Consider the following 18,521-nt stretch of genomic DNA (forward strand, 5'->3'; position numbering starts at 1 on the left):
ATAGAGAAGCCCTGGGTGCTAAAAATGGTGCTTGGTTCACTTTAAATAGCGTATAAGGTAAATAATCAAATATGAAACACCAAGGAGGTGTGTGGCCGGCCAGCTTTCAGTTGGAGGGTCGCGGAAGGACAGCATGGACGCAGGATGACTGCAGGGGGCTGCAAGAAACCCCAGTTAAGTTAAACTTTGTTTTGTTTTGTTTTTTAACGTAAAGGGAACCTGAAGCGAATACAATTATTTAAAATAAACACGACGTAGCTGCAAATGAATATTACATACTTACCTCACTGTCAGTTCCTCTCAGAAGTTCACCATTTTCTTCTTACAGTGATCCCTTCCAGTTCTGACAATATTTTGTCAGATCTGAAATATACCAGTTGCTGTCAGTTATATATCAGCTGCTGTCAGTAACAACTGAATGTTCAAAACAATGGCAAATCGAATTGAATCGAATCCCGATCGGACATGTTGGATTTAATCGGATGGTAAATAGAATCGTAAGTGAATCGTACAAAGAATCGTATCGTGTAGATTGGGCTTAAATGAATACTGTAGGGGGTTGGGGGAAAATGAGTTGATCTAGCCCGGGGCTTCTAATGGTCCCGCGCAGACATCCTGTGCCAGCGCAACCACTCACCGATGCTCTGGCCCGACTCCCTTTCACTTCTGGAATGTCAGACTGTAAAGCCTGAAGACCACTGCGCCTGCGTTGCCGTGTCCTCGCTCCCGCCGATGTCACCAGGAGTGTACTGCACAGGCACAGACCATGCTGGGCCTGCGCAATACACTCCTGGTGACAGCGGAAGTGAGGACATGGCAACGCAGGCGCAGTGGTCTTCAGGCTTTAAAGTCTGAAATTCCAGAAGTGAACTGGAGGCGGGGCCGGAGTATCGGTGAGTGGTTGCCTGGCACAGGATGTCTGCGGGGGGCCATTAGAAGCCCTGGGTAAGTTCAACTCATTTCCCCCCCCCCCCCCCCCCCCGCCCCTGCAGTACTCCTTTAAAGGAGAACTGTAGTGAGAGGTATATGGAGGCTGCCATATTTATTTCCTTTTAAGCAATACCAGTTGCCTGGCTATTCAGCTAATCCTCTGCCTCTAATACTTTCAGCCATAGGCCCTGAACAAGCATGCAGCAGATCAGGTGTTTCTGACAAATTTAGACAGATATGACAAGATTAGCTGCATGCTTGTTTCTGGTGTGATTCAGACACTTCTTTAGGCAAATAGACCATCAGGGCTGCCAGGCAACTGGTATTGCTTAAAAGGAAATAATTATGGCAGCCTCCATATCCCTCTCACTACAGTTCTCCTTTAAGATATCCCGACAGATGCAGGCTGGAGATAAAATATCTCATGTTTTACCGCATGCTCTTGACATTTGAGGTATTTACCTCACTTGTTGGTAATTAGTTTTCCATGCGGTAAACACCTTTGCGAATTAACGTAGGACAAAATGTTCAGTAAAATCGGGTGTATTTTGCTTTACCGCATGTGGTAATGCCTTGTGGATTGAGCCTACAGACAGATAAAATAACTATGTTGGCAATTAATAGTTCAGATAGAGGTTGTTATTGTATGTTTGCTTCTAAAGTGTTCATTGTCTGTGGGGGAGATGTGCTCAGGTCAGCCGTCGCTGGCCTTTCATTTGCGATGTTTTGGCTGCACTGATTTGCCCATTTATATATTGTTGTCGCTCCCAGCAAATCATGAAGGATCGTTGGATGAACGTTGGCTATGAAGAGGATGACCTGAAGCCATATACTGAGCCAGAAGCGGATAACAATGACACCAAGAGGATAGGTAGGCGGAATGACCTTTTACAGCAGGGTTAGGGAACCTATGGCTCGGGAGCCAGATGTGGCTCTTTTGATGGCTACATCTGGCTCACAGACAAATCGGTAGAGGTTGATTCACTAAGCTACACTGTGCAAGCAGTGCGGCTTAGTGTGGCAGCGCAAGTAACATTTTCACACTCACCCAAAACTAACAGCCGCTCCAATTGTCCCACCCTGGATTCTGTCAGGTCCATGACTTTGTAGGACGAGATCCCTGCACTTTCATTGGCCCAATAGGCTGTCTGTCACTTGACAGGCAGCCTATTGGGCCTAGTGAGGGGATCTTGTCCCACAAAGTTAATCAACCCCCAAGTCAGCTAGCTAATTGTACTAGCTGTTAGTCGGTATTTCTCCTGTCTGGCTCTCGGGGAAATTGCTGATGTTGCTGAAACCCAAGAGAAGCTGAAGACGTGCCTGACATTTCCGCTGCCCGGAGGATCAACTGTATACACATCACCATGGCAACAGGGACGTGAGCCCTCTGCTGCGCATGCGCACTGTCCCAGTTTGAAACCTATTGTATGGCTCTCACGGAAATACATTTTAAAATGTGGTGTTTATGACTCTCAGCCAAAAAGGTTCCTGACCCCTGTTTTACAGTAATAGCACAAATGGCAGTGTTACCACCTTAGGCCTGGAACCCACTGAAAACCGCAAACGCAAAACGCAACCGCTAGCGTTTTGTCTGAGCGGTTTGCAAGCGGATTCATGCGCGTTTTTGGTCGTGTTTTGCAACATTGTATTTTTTTCCCCAGCGGGTGCCTAGCGTTTTGCGTTTTGCGTTTTTATCCTGATTGGTCCTGTGAATTATTTTTCATTTTGTTACAGTGTGCTGAACCGCAAAACGCTAGCAAAACCGCTTAGTTTAGGTTTTGCTGAGCGTTTCCGCTAGCGGTTCAATACTTTACATTGAAGCGCTAACGCTCCCAAAATGCTGCACGTCCTGCGTTTGCGTTTCTGAGAAACGCAAACGCTCCTGTGGAAGTTGCCCCATCCATTAACATTAGCCCAGCGTTTTGGCAAACTGCTAGCGTATCGCAGTGCTGCCAAAACGCTGCCAAAAGCGCTCCTGTGGGTTCCAGCCCTTATTGGGTGTATTTACCAAACTAATGCCTAGTACACACAATGCAATTCTCCGTCAGATTGACAGTCAAATTGATTATTTCCGCCAGGTCCGATCTGACTTGCTTTTTAATAGGAGGGCTTTTTGGTCTCTTTTAATTCCCTACACTTTCCTTTTGGGTCACCCCGAGCTGCTTGGTTACTCTGTTGTGCTGGTCCAAGCCCCTATCCCATACAGCCATATCAATGCCTGCCATGTACGGAGGACGACCAACGGTCTGAAACAGGCTGTCTACATGTGGGGTTGATGAGGCTGTGTAAAAGTGAAAGCTTTAGGCTTGCTATAATCAGCAGTTCTGGATGCAAGCCTGGCTTCAGAGGCGTAAAGAAATAATTTGCATATTCAGTAGTGGTGCATTGTGGGTAACCACAGATGTTCCTTTAAAGGGAACCTAAAGTGAGAAGGATATGGATTTTTCCTTTTCAAATAATACCAGTTGCCTGACTCTCCTGCTGATCCTGTGTCTCGAATACTTTCAGCCACAGCCCCTGAATAAGCATGCAGATCAGGTGCTCTGACTGAAGTCAGACTGGATTAGCTGCATGCTTGTTTCAGGTGTGTAATTCAACCACTACTGCCAGGCAACTGGTATTGTTTAAAAGGAAACATCCATATCCCTCTCAGTTTAGGTTCGCTTTAAAGGGAACCTTAACTATAAAAAAAAGAGTTTTACTTACCTGGGGCATCTACCAGCCCCCTGCAGCCATCCTGTGCCCTCGCAGTCACTCATGGCTCCTCTGGTCCTCCGCTGCCAGCTAGTTTCGTTTTTGCCGACTGGGAGTCGGCGGCCGCCATACGTACATTTTTACGCATCCCTGCTGGTGCAGGAAGCTATTGCAGACATCAACAAGTACATTTTTACGCGTTGCGGGTGTAATGCATTACATCCGTAACGCGTAAAAATTTACTTAACTTGTACAGTTAAGGTTCCCTTTAAAACTGAATTATCGCAAGTACCTCCTGTTTTTAAGAAGGCAGATCACACCATTAAAATAAGAAATGAATCACTTTAAAGGATGGGAATAAAGTTTAGAGCCAATTAAACACATTTTCAGCAGAAAAATACATATACTGTATTTACATAGATCTGTACATCTGTCCTGAAAGAGGGACAAATGAGGGAGAAAGAGGGACAGAGGAATTTGGTTCTCAAAGAGGGGCCCGTCCCTCCAAAAAAAGGACAGTTGGGAGTTATCTGTAACATGCCGCAGGGATGGAGACGGAAGGATATGGGAGGGCTAGACTGACATGTGAGTTTGCTCCACTGCAAGCTCTCTCCATAGAAATGGACCCCCGAAGGGGCACTGTTAAAACTTGGAGGGAAAGACCACCTAGCTGTCGATCTACCAATGCTCTGCGTCCCACCACCTCCCAGCGAGATCTTTCATCCAGAGCCATTGATCATTTTGATCGATTTCAGACAGAAATTAATCAAAATAAAGATCTGGCGGCCATGTTGGAGAACCAGTCTATGGCAGATTAGATCACGGTGCTTGAATCTGCCAGGAAAAAACGATTAGTGTATGAGCACCTTTAGATGTCTCTCAGTTGTCTGACATCACCACTTATCTCTTCATATCCGTTTTATATCATAAATGATTGAATGTTCTTCACTTCTTGCAGACATCATGGTCACCATGGGATTTTCCAAAGAAGAGATTAGTGAGTCGGTGGTGAACCAGAAGTATGATGAAGTTATGGCCACTTACCTACTGCTGGGAAGAAAACCGCCTGAGGTAAGTGTTTGTTCTGTTTTTATCCCTTCAGGGCTCTCTGAAGAGATATGGAAAAAAGCTGTAAACTGAGGGATTTTTGAGAAGGTTAGATTTGTTGTAGAATATGGACAGCACTGACACCTGCAGGACACTATTATGTACTGCATCCAGTTATAATGATCACAAGGCTGAAGTGTCACTACAGTGGAAAGGCGGCCATACATCTCTCGACTTGGCTGCCAATCGACCATCCAATTCGATAATTATTATTGTATCAAATGAAAATCCTGTGCCACCAAATGCATGCTCGATCGACGATGCAGCCAGTTTCGGGTGTAAATTGGTCACATGTATGGATTGGATATGCTGCAAGATGTCAAGCCTTCGTGGTCGATTGGGTGCGAGGCGGAAACAGCGAGCGATGTCTGGACGAACACAACGAAACCCCCAGCACTGTTCCCATTAGTGTATACATTTTCCCCCGTTTGTGAATTTATACATTACAGGTAGTCCCCGGTTAACGAACGAGATAGGGACTGTAGGCTCGTTCTTAACCTGAATCCGTTCTTAAGTTGGAATGCTATGCCGTTTCTGCTCCCTTTGCCTTCTATGTGCTCCCCTTTGCCTCCAGTGCCACTCTGTCTCCCACTGTGCCAGTTTGTCCTCCCTGTGCTTGTTTGCCCCCACCCATGCCGCTGTTTGTCCCCCCATGTATCTGTTTGTCCCCACATGTGCCTCTGTTTGTCCCCCCTCTGTGCCTCTGTTTGCCCCTTCTGTGCCTCTGTCCCCTGCTGTGCCTGTTTGCCCGAGGCGACACAGGTGTATGTGTGTGTGTGTGTGTGTTTGTGTGTATATATATATATATATTATACACACACAGGGGAGTACATTCATTTATATACTAGGGAGGCAACTGCAGACTCTGTCAAGTCCCAAAAGATTTCATGCTATAATCTATCGGAAATCTTCTTTCTCTGACGCTGCAGGATTGTACTTAAGGTGGATCCGAGATGAACTTTTACTCATTGCATAATTGTGTTCCTTACATATAGTTTATAGGGCATTCCTCAAGCCAAATACTTTTTTGATTTGTTTTAATACTCTAATTCCCTATAAACTAAACAAGCCTCGTCCACAGCTTTTCAGAGAGCCTTGGCATTTTCAGACAGTAGCAAGGGCTTATGGGAGCTCAGTCTGGGCAGGAGGAGGGGGAGGTATTACTAGGCAGAGATTTCAGAGGGGAGGAGGAGGAGGATTAGGTTTTTTTCACAGGCTGAGTCCTGAATATGCAGATAAGCTTGCCTGTGTGTAATGTTTACAAACAACATGGCTGCTGTCATTGTAACACAGGAAGACATAATCATATTCTGTTGAAGCTGTTTGAAGCTAGATTTGCTGTGTAAACTATCTAAACCTTAGATGAGATAAATAGACAAGTAGTTACTTGTTATAGTTTTTCATCTCGGATCCGCTTTAATTTGAGTGTAGGGGCTGTACATTGTCACATTTCCATGAAATCCTCAAAAGGAGGCAAATGCACCTGTCATTGGAGTAGTAGAAGAGTAGAGAAGAGTCTCATATTGTTTCCAGTACAAGAAGAGTGAAAAAAAATCAGTTGTTTTCTATGCAAAAGAGCTTCTCTGAGCTCTTCCACCCGTTGGGTGGAACACAGTCCTGTTTTCTGAAGCACTTACACAGCTAAGAAACAGTAAGCGACCGCATGAGATAAGGTTTTAGTGCAGGAAAGTTAAAAGGGTCATTATTTCTGCTTTGTTTTATGGCTTAAAAGATGGATGCTTCCAGAAGGATTTATGCTTGAAAACCAACTTTCCCCTCCTATAAGCATGGCTATGTGTTTAATGTAAAAGGCAGCATTGGCGTCTCACATTTGTTTCTTTTTGGACACATTTTTTCTCTGCAGTTTGAGGGCAGCGAGTCCCTATCCAGCACCAGCCTGTGCCAGAGGTCTCGGCCCAGCAGTGACCTGAACAACAGTTCTGTGCCATCTCCAGCTCACATGAAGGTGCAGAGGAGCATATCAGCCAATCAAAAGCAGCGGCGGTTCAGCGACCATGGTAAGGGCTTCATCCATTCACTGAAATGCACACGTTTTATTGTTTGTGTTCGTATTGTGCGGAGGAACGCCGGAGACTGGCGCCATCAGTAATATTAGCTTTTTAATGCTATGTGTATAAATTACAGAAAAAGGAGGGGGCGTTTCAGAGCGCCTAGCTCCTCTCTAGGGATGATCAAAGAGATGGAAATGCTTTTGAGTTTATGCAAATTTCTATGCAAATATATGCAGCTTGAAAATGGACCAATAAGCTTAAAGTGAACCTAAAGCCTGAAAAAAAAAAATGAGATTAACTCACCTGGGGCTTTCCTCAGCACCCTGCAGTCGATCGGTTCCCTCGCAGCCCCGCTCTGACGCTCCAGGACCCGCCGGCCTCCTGGCTGCAATAGCAGCATAAAGGGCGATATACAGGCTGGGAACGCGAACAATCACTAGCGTTCCCATGCCTGTCGGCCGGTGACGGCCAAACCGGAAGTGTTCGCCGGCGGGTCCTGGAGCATCAGAGCGGGGCTGCGAGGGCACCGATCGGCTGCTGGGGGCTGAGGGAAGCCCCAGGTGAGTTAATCTCATTTTTTTTTTCAGGCTTTAGGTTCACTTTAAAGCGGACCCAAACCAAACTTTTTTTAATTAAAAATATTTAGTTGCACCACTCTGACACATACAAAGATAAATAAACACTCCTTCAAGCCTATGAGCATTTCAGTGCATGCTTTTCACCCTTCTCTTTGCATAACTAGGGTTATACAGGTGGCAGCCATTAGCAATTTCTCCTTTGCCGGACACCACCTACTCCACTAGCTTGCCGGATTCTGTCCCGGCAATTTGAAAGGAAGGGAGGGGTTCCTCCAATAAATGTAAAATATTTTATATCTGTCATCATGCAGCTGAAAAAAGGCTGCCATTTATTATTATAATTTAGCAAAAATATTTTATTTCTGAAATCTTGTATTTTTAATTTGGGTCCACTTTAAACCCTGGCTTAAACTGATTAGTCCATTTTCAAACTACATATATTTTCTTTAAAATTTGCATAAACTTGGAAGAATTTGCATCTCTATGATCATACCTACTCCTTTCTCAAGTTATGCTGCATCAAAGTGACATCAAAATCTCTTACCACACTATTTATATACGGCAGACCTGAGCCTATAACCAATCACTGTGTCTCCCCCCCCTCCCCCCCATTTTCTCCCTGACTACCTATACTGAGGGACTACCTATAGGGGGGTCCTACTGCCTACCTATACTGCGGCCCCCCAGATACTTATAGTAAGGGGACTTCCTACATATAGCCAGAGGGGTACTTATTCTGCTGGGGTCCCTCTGCTTACTCACACTTGTTGCCCTCCGGCTACTTATACTGAGGGGTCTATTTCTGGCCACCTATACTGGTTGTGTGTGTGTGTGTGTGTGTGTCTTGGGGACCGGGGGGGGGGGGGATGTTGGAGGTAACCAAAACTTTGCCTGAAGCCCCACAATCTCTAGCTGTGCCCCTGGTCAGGACATTCTGTGTCTGCACATTTTGGCAAAGTACACCAGAGCAATTTCAGTAATGTCAGATATTGTATTATTATTTTGAAACCTCGCATGCCCAGAATGCTCCTGGACGCAGCTGCTGTGCACAGTCATTTTTGGGAGCTAGTGCAAAGAGGACACACAGTGGACAGAGTATGCGCCCTTGCTCCAACTGTGAGAGCTTTGAACAGGAGGCACAGTACTAAGACGGAGGGGAGGACAGGAAAGCTGAGGGGCCGCAGAGTTAACAGGGGCACTGAAGAATGGCTACCATGTATATTTTTACTTCATTCAGGTAACCTTTAATACAGGGGTGACAAACTCAAATACAAAGTGGGCTTGAATTGGCCACTGTGGGACCAAGTTGTACTCCATCCTCAATGTCTAGTGGCCTCCTCCCTTTCTCATAATGTTCCCTGGTGTCTAGTGCCCCCCTCTTCCCCTTATTCAGTTCTCTGGTGTGTAGTGGCCCCCCTCTCTCCCCTGTACAGTTCCCTAGTGTCTAGTGGCATTCCTTCCTCCCCTATTCAGTTCCCTGGTGTCCAGTGGTGCCCCTCCCTCTCTTATTCAGTTTCCTAGTGTCTAGCAGCCCCCTCCCTCCCCTATACAGTTCCCTGGTGTCTAGTGGCTCTTCTCCCTCCCCTGTACAGTTCCCTGGTGTCTATTGGCTCCCCTCCCTCCTTTATACAGTTCCCTAGTGGCCCCCCTCCCTCCCCCATTCACTTGCCTGGTGACTCCCCTCTACAGTTTCGTAGTCCCTAGTGGCACTCCTCCCTCCCATTCAGCACCCTGGTGTCTAGTGACCCGTCTCATGACTCCCCTATACAGTTCCCTGGTATGATGGCTCTGTGGGCCAGATATGGCCGTTACCGGTATCTGAAATATATGGTTTAATAAATGTGTATAGGAAATCGCGTGGAGAGTGGATTTCCCCTTTAACATAGACTAGTGCTCGTTAGACATAAATCTTATGTAAATCTATACCACAGGAGTGTATGCCTGGCATTGCTGAGAGTGGTTACAGAAATAGCAGACGTTATTGGGACATTGGACTCGGGGGTTAGACAGATCAATAGCAGAGCCTTTTACATTAGCGAGAGAGCTGTGCGCTGTGTCATGCTGCATTGGAGATGGGCGGCTGTACTCTGTTCTGTGCGCGCATGGAAATATTACAAGGTAGAGAATATGGAGGATAATGCATCTCCATGTAATACCAGAAACAGCAGACAGAGGTAGCACCACACACGTTCAAGAGTGCATATTGCTGTTAGACTTAAATATAGAATTGTGCAATTATAGTCTGTTAAATATAAGAAAAAGTCTCTCAATAAAGTCCTAAATGCGTCTTCTGTCACAATATAATGCTCTCAGATAGGACAGCTTCCACCTCACCCATAATACAGGACTCGCTGTCCACCAAGACCCACTGGTGGGTCAGAAGCAGCCTTGGGACAGTTCCCGGGTCGCCCCCCACCTCTCTGGCATTCTTTGTATTCCTCCAATGTCAGTCACCTATCAGTATCAGCATAGTGTCTCCATTACCTCAATAAAAACCTTACATAGCGTAAAACTGCTTTACATTTATTGAGTTTAAAGTAAACCAGAGACGAAGCACCCTCATGTATTTTACCATATATATCAATGGGGACATTAGAGAAAACACCTACCCTGCTCTCTGTTTCATCCTTCACTGCTCAGCCTGCTTGTTATCAGCCCTCATAAAATCCCCGACTGAGCATTCAGTCTGGCTTTGCTCAGGACTCATTATAGCTGAGTCATTCTAGCAGAGCCAGAAGGGGGCAGGCTTGGGCTTGAAAAGACATAAGAGAAGAAAGACTCCGCTATAATGATTCCTGAGCAAAGCCAGACTGAATGCTCAGTCGGGGATTTTATGAGGGCTGATAACAGGCAGGCTGAGCAGTGAAGGATGAAACCGAGAGCGGGGTAGGTGTTTTCTCTAATGTTCCCACTTGATATACATGTTGAAATTCATGAGGGTGCTTTGTCTCTGGTTCACTTTAAAATCAAAATACACCCACATTCTGTAGACCTGAATAATGGCAGTTTAAAGAGAACCCGAGGTGGGTTTGAAGAATATTATCTGCATACAGAGGCTGGATCTGCCTATACAGCCCAGCCTCTGTTGCTATCCTAAACCCACCTAAGGTCCCCCTGCACTCTGCAATCCCTCCATAAATCACAGCCACGCTGCTGACAAACAGCTTGTCAGAGCTGGCTGTGTTTATCTCTATAGTGTCAGTCTGCTGCTCTCCCCGCCTCCTGCAGAACTCCAGTCCCCGCCTGCATCCCTTCCCTCCCTGCTGATTGTAGGGAAGGGACGGGGGCAGGGACCGGAGCTATGCAGGAGGCGGGGGAGCAGCTGAGACTGACACTACAGATGTAAACACAGCCTCACAGCGCGGCTGGGATTTATGAGGGATTGCAGAGTGCAGGGGGACCTTAGTGGGGTTTGGGATAGCAACAGAGGCTGGGATGTATAGGCAGATCCAGCCTCTATATGCAGATAACATTCTTTAAACACACCTCGGGTTCTCTTTAAGGCCGGTGCATACCTAAAAGCGCTAGCGTAATTGCAAATGCTAGGCAAGAGTTTTTTCAACGAGATTTCAGGCATGTGCCTAGCAATTTTCTAGGTATCCCTAGCGATTTTTGGAGTGTTTTGGTGTAGCATTTTTGGGGTGTTTTTTTTTTTGTTTTTTTACAGTTTGAACTTATAGTTAACAACTGTACCAAAAAAGCACTTGGGAAATCGCTCTGTTCAGCGCTTTTTAGAGCAATTTTTCTATACTTAACATTGAGGGTGAACAGCCTCAAAAAGACCCGCGTTTGTGACTTTGCGTTTCTCTAAAAATCACATCGCGCTGGTGTGGTCCAACCTATAGATGAACATTAGCCAAGCGCTTTTCAAAGGCTAGCGTTTTGAAAAGCATTCAGAAGCGCTCCAGGTGTGCACCGGCCCTGATTTGGACGTCTCTCCCCTGTTTCGTTGGCCCCAAGCAGGCTTAGCCTCTTGGTCCCCAGTCCGGTGTAACAGTTGCACGCACCTCCGACTCCACCGATTCACGTGGGGCGCCAGCCACTCATGAGCCGCCTGCATGCAGGTCTCACTTCCGTGTCCACACTCTGCCCAACATGTTTTGTCACTCTGTGGAACTTGGAATGGGAGGAGGCTGCTGTACATGGATGTTACACATGGAAGAGGGGGCTATGCATGTAATGGGAGGGGCTGCTGTACATGGATGTTACACATGGAAGAGGGGGCTGCACATGGAATAGGAGGGGACTGTTTTACATGGATGATACACATGGAAGAGGGGGATGCACATGGAATGGGAGGGGCTGCTGTACATGGATGTTACACATGGAAGAGGGGGCTGCACATGGAATGGGAGGAGTCCTAATTGTAATTTGCAGTTCTAATTTATTTTCTTGCAATCTGTTGTTTGACGGGTGCTGGACGTTGTGTTTTAGTTTTTTCCTCCCAGAGGTCTGATCTGTTTGTGTTATTTGCAGCCGGGCCGTCGATCCCGCCCTCCGTCTCTTACTCCAAGCGGGGGCAGGCCAACAGTGTGGAAAGTGAACAGAAAGAGGACTGGGACAAAAACGGTTCCCGTAAACTTAGCAACGCCACGGCGGGCTCCAAAGGAGAAGTAACGGCCAGCCCCCTGGCAGCGCCGGAGAGGAAGAAGTCCGCTACGGCAACAAGCGTAAGTGACTGAGAACTCCACCTCTGACTAATTCCTCTACACCCCTGGTTGTGTCAGAACCAATATGGTCAATGGCATGCTAAAAAGTACAAGTTTATTTTTTGCAAACTTGATGCAAAGGTATTCAGCTTGAAAACTGACCAATCATTTCTAACATCTGCATCTGGCTGGTCCATTTCCCAAAACTTTTGTCAGCTTTCAATTATTAGCATCTCGTTGACCTTCCCTTATTTTGAATAAATGCCAGCATACACAACCCCTTAGTTTGACCCACCAGATTTTGTCTTGTTAACTGAGCAAGCAGACTTGATTGGGATTGGCAAGATAATGTGATGTAGAGTTGTGCAGAAAAAAATAAGTTGCCTTCTCTGCAAAGTAATTTATGGCTCATTTTACTCAGGAAAAAGGTACTTCTTTGTCTATGTTTGCACATATTTTAAATTTTACAATTTTTTGTCATAGTGCCCCTTTAAGTGAAATTTAATGTGGCCAGTTACTTACCTGTGGCTTCTTCTAGCCCCCTGAAGTTCTCCTGGCCCCGTGCCATCATTCTGCCGTTGTCCCACTTGAAATGCTGCATGCGCTGCCCCTGCTGCGCCTCTCCTCCATTGTGTTTCCGTGGGCGGGAGCGTTCTGTGTGTGTGCAGGAAGTAAGAATTGCTACAGTGCATGTGTAGAACACTCCTGACTATGGGAGCGCGATGGAGGAGGCACGGGGCCACGCATGCAAAGTAACCAGCAACTGGACAACTTTTCCAGCTTTCGGAGGGGGACAGCAGAGTAACAGAGCAACATGGAATGACTGCAAGGTTCCAGAAGAGCCTCAGGGGGCTGTAAAAAACCCTAGGTCAGTAACTGTCCACATTACATTTCACTTAACATTCCCTTTAAAGAGACTCTGAAGTCTCTTAGAAATCCTTGTTTTATTATAAAATCCTGTTTAACATATTAGCTCTACGTAAACCGCCGCATCCCCGCCGCTGTAATCTAACTAAATCCCCCCAAACTCCCCGGGGGGCAATCTAGGCAGCTCTTCCGTGAGAGGCAGAGCTATGAGCCGAAGCTCTGCCTCTCAGCGCGTCTGTCAGCCCGGATCGCCGCCTCTCCCCCGCCTCTCTGTCTTCCTTCACTGAGAGGGGCGGGGGAGAGGCGGAGATACGCGCTGATAGATGCAAATGGAGGCAGAGCTGCAGCTGAAAACTCTGCCTCCAACAGCAGCAAAATCCACGACCAAAAAAGTCGTGGATTTTGCGGGGGAGAGTTAGGGGGGATTTAGATAGATTACAGCCGCGGGGATGCGGCAGTTTAGGTAGGGCTAATGTGTTAAACAGGATTGTGTAATAAAAAAAGGATTTTTAAGAGACTTCAGAGTCTCTTTACGTTATTCAGGGACTGGACATCTAGCTATACCAAGAGCTGGACAGACTGAAAACCATCCTAGATATTCTGGAGGAGTCGCAGTGTCTTATTGTGTGATGTTTGTCCTCTTGCAGAATAGTCTGTTTCCCGGCAGCGGAATGACAAGAAGAAACACTTACGTATGTGAACGAACTACTGATAAACTCAACGCTGTACAGAATGGGAAGGACAGCAGGTAACAGAATACTAAGAGTCTGTATGTGTGCAAATAAGTGCCTACGTAAATAACCAAACTGCAAAAAACATGCAAACCATCTGCGAAAGCAAATTCAAAAGCAGTTCATGACAATTCATGGGGTGATTAAGTGATTTTTCCTGTTAACCTCTTGAGGACTGCGGTTCTTAAACCTCCCCTAGTGACCAGGACATTTTTTACAAAATATGCCACTGCAGCTTTAAGGGCTTGCTGCAGGGCTCTTCAACTCAGCACACAAGTGATTCCCCCCCCCCCTCTGCCCACCAACAGAGCTTTCTGATGGTGGGCTGTGATAGCTCCCCCAATGTTTGTTTATTCTCTTACAAATATTTATTTATTTGTACAATACATTTCTGTATTTTTTTAAATTATTTTTTTATCCCACCCTCCCGCCAGCCAACCGCTTCCCTGCCTCCAGAGGGGACAGCCGTGTCGCATGGCTGTCCCCAGTACAGCGCTGCCGTAGATCGCAGCGCTGTACACAGTAAATAGCCATCTAACCGTCTACTAGCAGTGATCGCTGCTGGGAGACTGATGACGGAGCGGAGCTCTGTCATTCAAGTGGGAATGCGCAATCCCATGCAATCTCCGCCCCTAGGACTTTACGCCAATTGGCGCTGAGTGGTCATGGGGCTGCCGCTCACACCAGTTGGCGTGGAGCAGACGGTAGGCAGTTAAGCAGTGATTCGATGCTGGCTAAGGTGTCTCAGTGCGAAGCTGGTGGTTTCGAGGCCAGCCACATAGCGCCTGAGTTGGGCACCGCTATAGCACCAGTGCGATAGTCTGTGGCCCACGCAATGCTTAATTCAGGTGTACCCCAAATTACTTTTATCTCCAAACTGCTACAACTCTGAGGGGGAATAGTATCCAACGCCGCTGGAAATTTGAGCGGCAGCAGGTTGAGCAGTTAAGGCCCATACACACGGCATACATTTGTCTGTAGATGTGAGGCAATGACAGACAAGAGACAACAGCATATTTATGGCAGCGACCGTTCAAGTTTGCGACAGTTGTACACACGTGACAACAGAAAGAGTGAAGACACGACGGAAGCTGTCTGCCACAGACTATGTATAGTAGTAGTACTATGGTAGCGACTCTGCTGTCTGCCACAGTCTACGTATAGTAGTAGTACTATGGTAGCGACTCTGCTGTCTGTAGAAGATCTTCGTACACACGACAGGACACCAACAGACTAAGGAACGGTCTGTGAGACAAAAGTCACAAGAGATTCCCCCGATGAATCGCTCAAGCATGGCTGTGTCTGCTGACAGTCTTTGTCACTTGCCGTGGCCACACCAACAAATTGTCGCACGAACCGTCGCTCAACACGTGTCTGTACAGACATTTGTACGCCGTGTGTATGGGCCTTTAGGCAAGGGCACACTGACGTGGTTAAAGGGGGGGAAAAATCTGGGGGGGGGGGGTGGCGGCGGGTTGGTGATGGTTCACATATATTTTTTGGAGCACTAGCTAATTGTGGGCCATTTTTTATATGGTACATAGAGGCTGACCGGGCACCTGTCTCTTTAAATGCTTTATTTTTCTTGCAGCCAACAGTAACAAAGTCGCATCAGATACATAAAACCTGAGTTGTGAAGGTGTCGGGGTGATCAGGGTTCAGGTAACCAGGGAGTAAGTGGACGGCACAATGGGCGTTTCACGCCGAGCTGGCGCTTGTTCACATGCTGCTGTCCTTAGGGAAAAATTTGTATTTGTTTATATTTATTATTTTTAGATTTTATTTTTTGCATGGTACAACTTCCTTTAAAGGGAACCTGAAGCGAGAAGTACATAGAGGCTGCCATATTTATTTCCAGTTGCTTGGCAGTCCTGCTGATCTGTTTGGCTGTAATAGTGTGTGGACAACAACAGAAACAAGCAGGCAGCTAATCTTGTCAGATCTGACAATAATGCCAGAAGCAGCTGATCTGCTGCATGCTTGTTCAGGGTCTATGGCTAAAGGTTCGTATACACGTCCGATAAAGATCGTTCGTTACGAACGATTCGTGACGTTTACACGATAGTCAAATTAGACCGAAAAGATCGTTTGTAATGAACGATTGTGTACACACGTGAACGTTATAAGTATAAAGTACTGAACGACGAATGATAAAAAAAAGCGTGCGCAAACTGAAGTGACGTTATGACAGGCAATAAGAACATGCGTACTACTCCACAGATAATCGTTATCAGACGATCTTTGTACACACTGCAACGATTGAACGATTATCTTTCGAAAAAATCCGCCGGGTTGGATCGGTCGGATTGAACGATAACGGTCGTTATCGTCCAAAAAAACGATAGTTGGAAAATTTGGAACGCACGATTATCGGTCCGATTGTCGTTATCGTTCGTTTTCGAACGATCGTTATCGTACGTGTGTACTCAGCTTTAGGGTATTAGAGGAAGAGGATCAGCAGGACAGCCAGGCAACGTGCATTGCTTAAAAGGAAGTAAATATGGCGGCCTCTAGGGCTGAACGATTTTCGGTTTTAAACCGATAATCGCGATCAGCAGTGTGACGATCTTGAGATCGTCAGAGCTGCGGTTTTTGCAGCTGCTGATTCCTACTCTGCTTCCGGCTCCCTCCTCCTCAGTCGCGTATAGCAAAAGCAGCAATGCTCCCTGTAGGTCAGGGGTCTAAAACTCAATTTACCTGGGGGGCCGCAGGAGGCAAAGTCAGGATGAGGCTGGGCCGCATAAGGAATTTCACAATTGCGGCGCATCGCCGCCTCTGCCCGCCCCTCTCACTCTTACTTCACAGAGAGGGGCAGGGAGAGGCGTCGATCCGTGCGGCGATTGACGTCAGGAGGGGCAGAGCTGAAGCTGAAAGCTCTGCCCCTTCCAGGAAATGCCGGCGGATTGCCCCCCGGGGGATTTGGGGGCTCTGCAGCCCTCGTTTAGCGGCGGGGATGCCGTGGATTACTTGGGAGCACTGAAGCGAACTATAAGGAAGCTTTTGCCGGCGAGGGCCACAAAATATTGTATCGAGGGCCACAAATGGCCCGCGGGCCGCGAGTTTGAGACCCCTGCTAGGTGCTGGAGAGGCGGCCAGTGAGGGGTTAATGAGTCAGATCATTCCCCCTCCCTCTCCAGGTGACAGCCAGGCTGGTTAATGGGGCAGACAGGCATACACAGGAAGGATGGGCTTGTCCCGCCCCCCTTCGCCCTGAAAATGAGAAGAGCCTGAGCCGTTCACGCAGTAATTAATTAACACTTCTGTCTGCTCTCTACCTGGCAGGGGACAGTCAGCAAACTACTATTACTGTGGTCCCCTCTCTGTATGCCCTGTGGTGTGTGCTGCTGCCTGCCTGGGTGACAGTCACTGACACTGAAAATGTCACCCTGATAGGCTACATGGGGAGTCACTGCTGTCATGTCACACAGTACTGAGAAATGTATAGTAATATAGACTATAAATATATAGATATATCTCTATCTCTCTGTATCTCTTACGCAGCGCTGTACAGAGTATATTGTCTTGTCACTTAACTGTCCCTCAGAGGGGCTCACAATCTAATCCCTACCATAGTCATATGTCTATATATGTACCATAGTATAGGGCCAATTTTCAGTAGCCAATTAACTTATCTGTAGGTTTTTGGGGATGTGGGGGGAAACCGAAGTGTCCGGAGGAAACCCAAACAGACATGGAGAGAACATACAAACTCCTCGCAGGGCTAGGACCAGGCTAGAATTTGAACCAGGGACCCAGCGCTGCAAGGCAAGAGCACTAACCACTACGCCACTGTGCTGCCTTATATATATTTTTTTCTTCCAGTAGTAATAAGCTGCATAAAAGGGGCACCTATTACTAAATTCTAAGCCTGGGTTCACACACGTTGAGGTTTTGTGTCATGGATGGTCAGAGCGATCTGATCCATCGTTGTGAGTAGAAAATCGTGTATTGAATCGAAATCGCAATTTCTGGCAGAAATCGTGCAATTCAATCTTTTCCTAAAATCGTTCAGGCCTAGCAGCCTCCATATACCTCTCACTTCAGGTTCCCTTTAAAGAGGAGCTGTTAGGTATAAGGTCTCAGAGAAAATAAACACATATATCAGTAGCTAAAGATTGGCTGTACTTACATTACATATGCATTTCACTGTCCACGTTTGGATTTCACAGAATTTGTATATAGTATATGCAGAAATAGATGCTCCTGACAGCTCATGGCAGGCTCCATGTTTTTCTGTCAAATGTGTCGTCATGTCCTGCCTGCTTCCTGATCACAGATAAGCTCCTACTTGAACAACACAGTGTGCAGTGAATATTAATGAGCCATGTGGCTAGGAACAATAGCTGACTCCTGCAGAGTACTCTGCCCCGAGATTTATCAGTGCTACACGCTGGACTGATTACAAGCTTCTGTAACGTCTAAGCTTCTGTAACGTCTCATTAGCAGCCGAGGGGAGGGCTCCAGAATGCTTTGCAGTTTAGTATGCGGCTTGCGTCCTTATGGGTCTATAACAGACTTGCTGATAAGCACACATCAAAGGTAACTGAGATTTTTATCTTCACTAATGGCTTTTGGGCTTCCTTCTAAACTGTTTAACACAGGAGAATAGAGGTTTAAATTAGCTTCTGCAGCCTGACAGTTACTCTTTAACATTTTTTGCTGTAGTGGCCCTTTAACGCCCAGTGCATAAAACAAATGTTGTTCACAGCCAGTAGCAAGTTTTGAATTGTCCTACAACCTTCAGCTGTCAAAACAGAATGATCTGAATGGCAGTTGCAGTCAACACAGTTCTGATGTTTTAACCTCTTGCTAAAAGTAGGTATAGCCTGTGTGCAGTCCAAGCCCCCCACACATCAAGCCCGTAGTGTGCTGCTGTCCCGGCCCTGATGGAGGCGTGATAAGCCCCGCCCTCCTTCACACCGAGGCATCATCATCTCAGTGTGACGGCCGCAT

At 46.7% G+C, this 18,521-nt stretch overlaps 1 protein-coding gene across 5 annotated transcripts in view; it reads left to right on the top strand.

Moving 5' to 3' along the window:
• MARK1 (microtubule affinity regulating kinase 1) overlaps nucleotides 1-18,521 on the top strand; it is a 193,052-nt gene that overhangs the window by 158,262 nt on the left and 16,269 nt on the right. For 4 of the 5 annotated variants that reach the window (XM_068232921.1, XM_068232923.1, XM_068232922.1 and 1 more), the window contains exons 10-14: nucleotides 1,702-1,801; nucleotides 4,583-4,695; nucleotides 6,596-6,749; nucleotides 11,798-11,991; nucleotides 13,485-13,585. In XM_068232921.1, the coding sequence (XP_068089022.1) occupies nucleotides 1,702-1,801; nucleotides 4,583-4,695; nucleotides 6,596-6,749; nucleotides 11,798-11,991; nucleotides 13,485-13,585 (662 nt within the window). Of the gene's footprint in view, nucleotides 1-1,701; nucleotides 1,802-4,582; nucleotides 4,696-6,595; nucleotides 6,750-11,797; nucleotides 11,992-13,484; nucleotides 13,586-18,521 lie in introns of those variants that run through there. The other variant, XM_068232925.1, reaches the window with a different exon arrangement.

The sequence above is a fragment of the Hyperolius riggenbachi genome, chromosome 4 (genome assembly GCF_040937935.1).
Source record: "Hyperolius riggenbachi isolate aHypRig1 chromosome 4, aHypRig1.pri, whole genome shotgun sequence".
NCBI lineage: Eukaryota > Metazoa > Chordata > Amphibia > Anura > Hyperoliidae > Hyperolius > Hyperolius riggenbachi.